The sequence below is a fragment of the Homalodisca vitripennis genome, chromosome 1, assembly GCF_021130785.1.
Source record: "Homalodisca vitripennis isolate AUS2020 chromosome 1, UT_GWSS_2.1, whole genome shotgun sequence".
Classification (NCBI taxonomy): Eukaryota; Metazoa; Arthropoda; class Insecta; order Hemiptera; family Cicadellidae; genus Homalodisca; species Homalodisca vitripennis.
In genome coordinates, this window is record NC_060207.1 from 139559789 (window position 1) to 139571789 (window position 12001).

Consider the following 12001-nt stretch of genomic DNA (forward strand, 5'->3'; position numbering starts at 1 on the left):
TAGAGAACGGAACATTATTTGCATTAAATAAACTCTAAATCATAAAAATATTTTTGAAAAGAATGCTTTTAAGATATATATTTTTACCAGAATAAGATTTTCATTTTATACATACAAACTTTACCAATATCTTGAATGTCTTACTTGATGCTGATGCCAATTTAAATAATGCTCAACAAAACAGTGGCAAACATTACAGGTACCACAAGCTGATAATTCAACACTGTAATACAGTCATTTCAGTTCAAACATCTCAGTGAAATGTTACCACATCATCATTATCATCATTATATTCTCTTTTTATAGACATAGTTTTAGAAGATGAGTTCTATTCATTTCACATGTTGTACTCAATACTGGTATTGATTTAATTATGTATCTGTGTTTAACAAAACAGCAACTGTTATCTACAAACAAATTGGAGTTTCAAGCTCTCAATTTAACATTCTGTTAGGTTTTTTATGTTTCAGACCTGCTAGACAATAGTGCTTAACCCTTTGCACTCCGACGTCCAAAATATCGGACATCATTGTTTTGGCCAAAACCTCGGGACGTCCGAAATGTCGGACGTTTGGTAAATCCTTTATATTGGCTTTATAAATTATCCAAATACGGTAAATTTGCGATATACGTAAGCTGGATAGTTGTTGGATGTAAAAACGTAGTAAACCTTTATACTCTATGGCGGTGATTTTGCAGTTTACATTGTGTTGTAGAGCTTCACTTTTTCGTCAGCTGATTTGATCCCAACTTCAACAGCTGATCTCTTCATTGTTTTGTTTAGTCTGATAAGTTATTTCAGTCAATAAGGTTATGTTGACGATCTGAGTGATATTTTTGTCAGTAACATATCAGATTCGGAATAATCTGACGATGTCAAAAGTGAAAGTGAGGGAGGTATTACGGTACTTTTGGTATTATACCGACCACACCCAGATATGAATCGTTATTTGACAATTTGATTCTACTGATTACTAGATTAGCGTAGAACAATATTTCGTCAATATAAAACAGGAATTGTCTTATAGCAAACCCCTCCCCATCCTCAGACAGAGGTCAAAGTCGAGCGGTCTAGTAGATAACGTGATTGCAGAGTCTCGCCGCCAGTTCAGCTGGTGTGTCGCTTTGTTGTACTTCCGTGTTTTACCCCTACATTTCTCCAAACACAAAAATTCAACAAAAACAAACATTACCAAACAAAAACTAAACTCTTTATTTAAAAAAAAACACACAAAACTTGTTTTTATTCTTGATCACACTCCGCCACCCAAAATGCGAGTGCCTCCGCCATCCCGCCAAAGCCCGCGCTGATGTCAACGAAAGAAAACATCCCTCGAGATAGTACCTATCAGTAAAATATCAAATTCTAGAGGGGCTGATCAGAAATATAAATTGAATTGTAATGGAAAGGCAATTATGTACCGTGCAAAAAATTCAAATAATCATGTGATGCCGCGCGGCCTGCCGTAATCGGGATTCTTGAGAAAGATAAAATAACAGCGACAACAATACCGATCACAATACCTGGAAATGCTTGTTGATTGATGGAATGTTAGTTCTGTTACTCAACTACATTGTTTTATAACGTTCTAAGTTCATTGAAAAAGGTTTAAGCGTTGGGGGCATATAACGGAATCTGACCCCATTGATAATCGTTGTAAGTTTGTAATTTTGTAATTAAAGAGTTGTTTTTTTCGTTTTGTCATGTTTGTTTCTATAAATTTATATTTTTGTGTTCTTCATACTGGTGTGGTCAGTATAATCCCAAAGTACCAGTATTATGAGCATAAAAAGGTATAAAAAAGTAAATATTCAATAATTTGACAAATAACTCACTATTTGGGGAAATTGTCGGAAATTACAAAACTGCCTATAACATTTTTGTTTATAGAGGTAAGTTTATGAAATTTTATGTGCATGTTTACATTTATGTAAGGAACCTAGAAATAATAATAGTATATATAATGTCAATGCAATTTTTTTAGTTGTAACAGCTAAAAATTAACTTTTTTAAAAATTTTTGCAAAATTTTCTTTTTTTATAAGTGAAAAAAGGTATTAAAAATAAGGTAATTACAAATATATACGTTTTTACAATATAGAATTTTATGAGAAATAAAACAAAACCAAAATTATAACTCTATCTGCTAAAATAAAAAAGTTACAACTTTTTAACAAAACCTTTACAAAATTGATAAAAAGGGCTCCGAGGTTTTCGCCAGTACTTGTTCAAAAGAGGCCCGAGTTTTTGGTAGTGACTAAAAATTTTACTCTCGAGTGCAAAGGGTTAACACTTTGAGCGCTGATTCTGTAGTTTTATGTGATTGGCAGTTTTAACTGATCTTGCTATATTATTTTAGTGTGACCTACAGAACTGTGTCATGTGCACTATACTAGTTTAGCACTGTTACACCAACTCCAAGGTAAAGCCATTACATCAATAGATCGACACTACTGGCTGTAGAGAACACAAGTTTATACACAATTTACAACTCTCACCTGTTCAACAAATCTTGCAATGTTATTTTAGTAGGATCTACAGGTTTGATCATATCAAACATCTCATCCTTTACATCTTGGAATGAAACTGCGTTTTGTTTATACTGGCTCATTTGCTCTTGTATTTCCTGAAAATCATAAGTTAATATTTTAAATCATTCAGTCATTATAGTGTATAATGAAAACTATAACATAATACATAATTTACAAACAAATTTTTTCTACAGAAAATATATAGATGGGACATGATTACAAACTTGTCTATGCAGAATATTGATATTTACCCTAAAGAAGTAATTTAAGCAGAATGTGTCCAGGTAACCTTGATTTTTTATATCTAGAATTCGGAATAAATAATGGAGAGACTGAGGCTCATGCTGATTTTCTAGGGCCAACACGAAATCCAGATAAGTTTTATAATCCATTTCTCCATCATATGTCAGACATTCTTGAAATACTCTTTCCAGAAATACTTTTGTTAGTGTCCCAGTTCCATATCTGTGAACAAAGAAAATAATTCAAATACCATATTTTTTACCATTTTTACAAATATTAAAAAAGATCACAATCACATTACTATTTTTATAAATTAGTGTCACATCACCTAAGATGTAAATGAAATGCTTCAATATTTCTAAAACTGTGGATTGTGAAACCGTATCAACTTTCAACTTTGCACACACAAATCACTATCACAATAAAGGTATGCCGGAAAAAATGTGATGAAGTCATATGAATAATCTAATAAAATTATCAACAATAAGGCATTATATTGGTTAACATTTTCACAGGACAAAAATAGTAATGCTGTCTCTTTTAACCATTTTTAAAAGCATTTATGATGGATTTTCCTATAATCCAAAAAAATGTTTATAGAGTTTGGCAGTAGCAGTACATCATTTAGAATTTCATGTCTGAAGACATGAACTATCAAAATAGTCTTTAAACCCGAGGATTAATACATGAATCAAGTTACAACATAAAGATACCTGCTATAACTGTATAACTGTATGTAAGATTAAGATTTTTTTTTAAAGAAAAGCAAAAATAATGAAATAAAAAGTTATCTATTAATTAGGGTATTAAAGTAAAAGAGAAAATGGCTGCTGACATAACTGAAAATTTTGAACTTTTAAATTATTTGTTAGCCTGCTTGATTAATCACAGTGTTACTGTTTCGAACATACTAAACCATTGATACTTTATACTCCTATTTACTTTTTATACCATTATTTAGTTTGTAAGTAGTTAGTTAATATGGTGAAACTCAACCTAATAGAAAAGTGTCACACACATTAATAAAAGTTTTTTGTGAATTGTATTTTTTCAGTTTTATAACTGCTAAATATAATCAATGTATTTACTTAGATAAATAATATTATAATGCCACTGTGGTGTCATAAGTACTAATATGATTGATAGGTTATGTTATGCCTCACACCGATCTAATATTGATGATGGAATTATAGACAAACATTAATATAGCATATTTATGTTATATTAATATAACATAAATATCACTGACACAGTGAGTGAGTGAGTTGTAAACAGTGCTTATTTTTAGTGCCTAAATAATTCATAGATTTAAAACAGTTCTATTAAATAAACAGTGATGAAATTCATCGTATTGGATAAGTAAAGTGTACTTTACCTGGTATACAGATAAATATAACATAACTTCTTCAGACAACTAATAAATGTTACAATTTAATAAACACTCACAGAATTTCTTGTTAAAGCACATGTTTTTTGGAGCACTCATTGTGTGGCCTTGATTCATGTTTAAAAGCCACAGAAACATTTTTTAAATTTTTGAAAAGTAGTTTTCAATGTGTGTGATTTCAGACTTTAATATTTTTAATCTATAAGAGAACGAAAGGATAATTGTGTTGATGGTGTAAATGCTTGGGACACACTTGCTTGACTGGTGCAGTTATTTCCTGTTGAGTAATTGCTGCTCCCCACTACTCATCTGCAGAAGCTGCTCACTTATCAGCTGCCTAATTGATATCAGCTGTTTGTTTACATTGTCTGCTGTCAAGTCAATCCTGTGTGCAAAAGCTGTCTTATTGGAGCTTATACTTCTAACTATTGATGGAAAATAGACTATCCATATGAGACAAATGTATCTGATCACACTTTTATTTTTAGACTTGGTATATATTATTGCTTTTTTGTATAAAGGTTTATCGAATGCTTATTGCAGTGTTATTTTGTTAAAATGTTTATGTCACCAGCAGAAAAGTCTGCTATAACTGACAACACAATGATTTTAAAACATAATGACTTGGTGTTTGCCAAAGTAAGAGGATTTCCCTTCTGGCCTGCAAAAATAACTCATATAGATAATAATAAATGCAACAATGGCACTAAGTACACTGTTGTGTTTTTCTCAAACTAATGAAACCGCTAAAATCAACAGAAACTGATATACGTCCTTACAATGAGTTTAATAAGAATAAGTACACACTTGAATCAGCAGCAAAGAAAAACAAGGATAGTTACAAAGTAGCACTAAATGAAATTGAATTTGAACATAAAAAAACACCTACAACAATTACAAAAAAATACCACACAGATTAAACAAAACATCATTGGCATACAAAAGGGAACTCTATGCTCAGGGGTTTACCAAAATTATCTAGAGAGTCTCTTCCCTCCTCAAATACTATTTTATACTCAAACAGAGGAGACCCCTTTCAAGATGCAAAAATTCAATAAGCAATCAAATACCGACGAGAAGAAATTATCCATTGTTTTATCTGTGTTGGAAAAACAAGTGGGTAACAGATGAAACAATTCAATTATACTACGACACACTTACTTTCTCTGTTTTGAGATCTGATACAAACATTGTGTTAATGAACGCAGTAATAAACACACGCCATTAAATGCCTTGAAGATTCCGACCACCTCTTAGAACCGTTGGAATTAAGTAATAAAAACACATATATTTTTCCCTATTCATGATGTACAACACCAAATAAATGAAAGTGATCCGGATGACACACAAAACCTGTATAAAACAGAAGGATCTCATTGGAGCCTGATGATGTATGATAAAGAACTGCAAAGATTTCTATACTTTGATTCTTGTGGCACTTTACAACCTTGCTCATGCCAGCTTATTGCCAAAAAAGTTAGAAAACATCTTAAATTGGAAGCTGAAATTCCTCTTCAAGTAATTAACGTTCCACAACAAACCAATACTGTTGATTGTGGCATTTATATGATTTTATTTACAGACATTCTTTTACATCTGGTAAAATCGGGGATGGAGGACTCCTTGAGGGCAATTGTCACCACACTAACCATGCTCATTTTGAGACACATAGATGTTATGTCAAAGCGAGCCCAACTAGCTTATTTGTGGCAGAATTACCAATATCTACGTTTGGATCCTCATATAGTATCAGACATTGATGTTCAAGCCCTTATTGTCTCAATCTCAACAGAATATTGATGACAGCAATATTAGCATGCAGTCAAGTGATGATTGGGTTAGAATACAAAATCACAGATGTATCAAAGACAAAAAATGTAACAAGGAAAAACATGTTGTTATCCCAACTTCAAATAGATTCACTGCACTTGCAAATGAAACCCATCCAAGGCAAACAAATCTAGCTGTTAAAGGCGATTCCTTTTGTATTAAAACTAATTATGAAGGTAAAAACAAAAAACACCATCGATCTTAAGGTTTGCAGAAGTGAGAAGGAAACAGTCAAAGTCGAGTTTTACGCTGACAGCCAGGGAAGGGGCATACCTGAGCTTATCGGTCTGTTTAGCAATGGAAAAATTCATGTTGATGGGTTGGTCAAGCCTGGTGCAGATATACAATAAGTCTGTAGTCAGGCTGGCAAGTCACGTACTCGACCCCTGTTTTTGCTGGCTGGTACAAATAATATAACTGCAAATTCAACACAAGTTATCTTTGATAAAATGGAATGCGAATTAAATGCCCTGAGTAAGAACAGACCAGTCTGTATCACAACAATTCCTCCTAGATATGATGTCCAGCCAGACCATATGATACATTACAACATAGCTCTGGCAAACAACTATATTAGGGAACTAGTTCTTAGAATGAACGTTAGTCTTATCGATCTCGACTCTTTTTCAAAGATTTCACTTCTCCCGAAAAGGCATTCATTTAAATCACAGTGGAAAGAAGAAACTTGCATCAATGATTGTTGACTATATTCTGAAATTAAAATACACAACCAAACAATAGTATAACAAATACAGAATCCCAAATAAATTGTAATACCATCAATGTTACTGAAACACCTATGAGAGATGTTATTAAACGCTTTCGATATGACAAAACTGTCGGATTCGCACACAGCATTTCCGGGGACTTGGATGACCCTCGTCACATGTCAGCTGGTGTGGCTGTCGTCTTCAAACAGGAATTTGGCCAGCCTAAACTATCACATTGCCTAACACGCCATCTGGCTCTACAAGATAATGCAAACAGTGCTGCAAACAGTGTATAGTCTTATAACTAAGGATAAATATTATGGCAAACCAAGTAAACAGGACTATGACACTGCTTTTTCTGACCTGTCTCAAAATTTTAAAAGGAGGGGATCTGAAGCACTTGATATGCTCCCCAATGGGCTGCGTACGTGATAGGGTCAGTTTGACACTCTTTCTAGACAATGTAATAAAATTTCAACAATGCACAGGAGCCACTGTTACCATTGTCTCATATTTTTCAAAAATCATTTCGATCACTAAGGAATGGTTTATCTCATGAAGATTTTAACAGGGAACTGAAGAACCTTATTGAGGAGAAAACAAAGACTGCTCCCACCTTACCAGCTCTTAACCACCCATCAGAAATCATCAATCTTGAGTCACATCAACCAGCAGCAGTGAGGTCTCTCCAGTGAGTTTGGTGACGCTATCAGGAATCAGCAAGAATCACAGGATCGGGCTAGTGATGTGTTCGTGGCACCGGGCGACCTCACATTTTCTGAGGCGCTAAAGCAGAGTAATGGTGTTTGTGGTGAATCATTAAATCAGGGCAGTACCTGCCTCAGTTTGCTCTTTGAATGCTACACCTCAAAAAAACTGTCTTCCTCCTGTGCACAGGAGCGTCACCTAGGTAGTAGTTACAATTTAAAATTATGTTTCAGGACAGTACTTACAATAATCCATGTACTGTCATTAAAGATAAGCCATGTGACTTTGGAAGCTTTGTAAGCAATAGCACATTTGGGTTGTTCCATCAAAATATTAGAGGATTACAATCATCCTTAGAATCTTTAGAAATTACGTTGAGTGAAATAAACCCTAATATAGTGATTTTAACTGAGCATAAAATGACCAAGATGATTCTTCAAAGGTTAAATATTAATGGTTATGTCTTAAACTCTAGCTATGCAAGAGAAAGCTGCAGAGGAGGAGGAGGTGTAGTAATTTTATCCAAAACAAGTGTGATTTGGAAAGAAATCAAAATTCCAGACATTGGATATTTATTGAAGGATGAAATATTTGAATGTTGCATGGTTGAAATAAAAAATATTTTTTCTCGAAAAACAGTCTAAATTATTAGTGGTGGGCTTGTACAGAAATCCCATAACAAAAAATGAACCAGAATTCTTAAAAAGTATGGAAGTTTTATTGGAACATGTAGACAAAAAGATATAAGCACATTTTAATAGCGGGGGATATATAAACATTGATATGATGGGACAATCCAACAGTGCATTGAAACTGAACAACTTGTTAGTTTCTAATGGAATGTGCTCTTTAGTAAAATTTCCAACTAGAATTACGGAGTCATCAGCCACAACTATAGACAACATTTTCACCAACATTAATATGAATTTTATCAAACTAATCGGAATTAATACTCAACTCTCAGACCATGATGGGCAGTTCTTAGCATTATTACATACCCCTATTAAACATAAAAGTAAAATTACTGTTCATCCCAATGAATCCATTCAAATGTATACTAGAAAGTTTTCAGATTTAAACACACATTCATTTTTGTATTCATTGCAACAAGAATCATGGACAGACTTATATTTAGCTCCTGTTACTTCAAAATATGATGTTTTTTCATAGTATTTTATTATTCTACTTTAACCTCCATTTTCCTAAAACCTTAAGTCGAAAACAGTTGAATAAAAATATGTGGTTAACAGATGAGCTCAGATTAGAAAAAGCTAGAAATTATTGAATTAAGTAGCCTAGCTAGAGAACTTACAAAGCCCACTTGTTTATAGTGAGGTAAAATCAAGAAAACAAATTATTTAAGACAAATATTCTGCATCAAAAGAAACAATATCTTAATAGTCAGTTGGAAAAGTCTGTGAATGTTAATGCCACTGTCTGGAGGATGATTAATAGGGACGTTGGTGTAAAACAACAATAGTAATAAAAATATAGAGCTTAAGGTTAGAAATCAACTTTGTACAGACCCTGGAAAACTTAAGCGAATTTATAAACAGATATTTCTCAGATCTAGTAGATAAATCTATACTGCCTAATTTGTCAAGCTCCACAGGACCTTCAGTTCAACAACAACCTATTTGTAATTTTTCTAGATTTAGACTAGAGCCCAGTCACAGAAGAAGATATAGAGAAAATTATGATCAGTCTAAAAAACAAGCTTAGTGCTGGATATGACGACATTCCTGTTGTTCTCATTAAGAAAGCCAGGAAAATCGCTAATAAAAAACCTATCACTCACTTAATAAATTCTTCTTTTATTTCAGGAATATTTCCAGAAAAATTGAAAATTGCAAAGATTAAACCTCTATTATAAAAAGGGAACAGAACCCTTCATGGATCTGAGCAAAGCTTTTGATTTAATTTCTCATGTTTTGTTGTTGTCTAAATTAAAACAAATTGGCGTAGAAGGTAAAGCTTTTGAATGGGTTAAACTCATATCTGAATAATAGAAAAACAATTTGTCGAATTGGAATATTTCTCCCACAACAAAGGGACAATGTATAAACAACTTTACAAATCCTCGATTTCAGATGTGAAGCATGGGGTTCCTCAAGGTTTCCATACTGGGACCTTTACTTTTCATTTGTTATATCAATGATGTACCTAAAATCAGGCAACCTGGAAAACTTTGTTTTTATGCCGACGACGCAAACCTAAAAATTTCTGCACCTTCAATAAAGGGAGTGGAGGAGTCATCCAGCACTAACTATCACTTTTAGCCCAATTTTTTGAAGCAAATAAATTACTTTTGAATGTTGATAAGACAAACTTTATAGTATTTAACCACAAACAAATGAAAAAAAATAATCAAGCCAACAGTAACAATAAATAAAGATAGCCATATTTTCCAAGTAGCAAATTCAAAATTTTTAGGATTATCGATTGACGAGAACCTGGACTGGAGCTCTCACATTGAAAGTGTTCTTGCAAGGGCAGCTTCAGGCATTTATGCTTTAAATAGATTAAGAAATTTTTGTGATGTCAAAACTCTAAGAACAGTCTATTTTTCTTATATTCATTCCGTTATTTCCTTTGGGATTTCAATATATGGTGCCACAACAGTTAGAAATTTAGACTCAATTTTAAAAATCCAAAAGGAGAGCAGTAAGATCAATTTTTAAACTTAAACCAGGCACATCGTCAAAAGAACATTTTATTTCATTAGGTATAATGGACCGTGTATGGTATGTATATTTATGAAACAATATTATCGGTTAAAGCTCAGATTTTCCAATTTGCCACAGCTTGGGTACACTTCACCAATACAATACCAGGCATCAAAATGACCTTGCCATTTTCCCACAACATCATTTAGAATTATTTTCCGCAAAAAACCTCAATATATGGGGCACAATATTTTATAATAAATTACCTCAATATTTTAAAGTCAGAAAATGTTTTATCAACTTTTCAAATCAAAATTAAAATATTTTCTCATTTGACAAGGCTCTTTATAGTTTTAAAACGAATTTTAAATACAGAACATGTCAAATTATATAGTTAATAATAATACTTTAGATGTACAATGCTATTGATGACACCATTCAGTGTACAATGTTGTGCCAATGATAAAGAAATTTTGATTTGATTTGATTTGATTATTATGCAGTATTATATTTGCTAAATATAATCATATTTTTAAAATATACAGATTTTATACCAAAATTGTTACGATACCAATGAAGCATCATCGGTACTAACAGTGATGATAATTATGCTGTTCGATGAGGAAGCTCTACCAAACTGTATTATCAGGATATATGAATGCACACCGTCGGTGTTGTCAGCAGCTGCAGTGTATAAAGTTACTGACACACTAGAAGTAAATGTATTAAAATACATAATTAATTTTTTACTATTCAATTGTGTTATTCCTGACATAATCAGCATTAACTTTCATTCACTACCACACTGTACTCAGACCGGTTTTTTTTTTAATTTTACCGGAGCCCTGCCATAAGTCTATTTGGAGTGACTGTGTTGATAGATAGCTCAATCTAATAACTGTAACTTTCTACTGAATCTTACTATCATTAACAAAATAATAAAATGTTGTCATCTGGGATAACGGTGGTGTGGGAGGGTAAAGCGGTATGACAGGGGCGTGGTGGTAGGACATGACGGGGCCCGCTCGAATATCTTTTCTGGAATCCGCCAAAGCTAACACACATAACAAAATAACATGTCTACATTAACAATGTACATACAATTGGAACTAAATATTCTTATGAACTGACGGAAATTTTTAAATAAAATATTAATATAACAAAATCAGTTGATGTCTCAATAAGTGATTATACAGAAATAAACAAAAGAAATAATTAAATTTTCACTTAACCCACATAATCCTATTGGTGCGTATAGGACACCTTAGTCTGCTTTATTAGCTGTCTTTAGTCTTCTTACTCACAATATTTTACAGGCATCTATGAGTCAAATAACCTGATATGTTACAAACACATTAAAGAATTATAAATATAACAGATTAATGTAAAAACAAAACTTTAACACATTTTAACCCTCTCCCGGTCAAATTACAGTGACCCACATCAGGTGCTACCTTACTGAATTGATTGGGCCGCTCTGTAGCGGGAGTATGCACTCATGTTTTTATCATTTTAACAACTTTATTCAAACAAAACTATTATATTATACGTCATTGTAATGTTATTAAATTCTCTATAATATGGTGGTTTTTGAAAACTATTAAGCCTATAAGTTAAATTCAATATAAATGAATACTTATATGTACAATGTTTGTTTATATTGTCAAATTAAAATAAAACCACATGTCTTGTACAAAGAACTGTAAAAACAACACAACAATGTGTCAGTAAAACAGTAGCTGTAGGGAGTTACAAATAGCTCTAGTAATTCTTTCAATTAAAATATTAAAAGAAGTTGGTAGAAATTTTGATGAAAAACTGCTAAATCACTGGCAATGAAGAAATTGAAAAATGTTTTGAATATTTTTCCTAGATAGTACCATTAGGCATAAAAACGTGTAATGAATAAGGACAAGAGTACTACCA

The 12001-nt window shown here is 32.6% G+C and overlaps 1 protein-coding gene across 1 annotated transcript in view; it reads right to left on the reverse strand.

Moving 5' to 3' along the window:
• The window catches only part of LOC124372016 (serine/threonine-protein phosphatase 2A regulatory subunit B'' subunit gamma-like), a 47823-nt gene that overhangs the window by 12857 nt on the left and 22965 nt on the right, over positions 1-12001 (reverse strand). The window contains exons 8-9 of the mRNA XM_046830394.1: positions 2783-2996; positions 2499-2626 (exon numbers count right to left, since the gene is read on the reverse strand). Coding sequence (XP_046686350.1) covers positions 2499-2626; positions 2783-2996 — 342 coding nt within the window. The remainder of the gene's footprint in view (positions 1-2498; positions 2627-2782; positions 2997-12001) is intronic.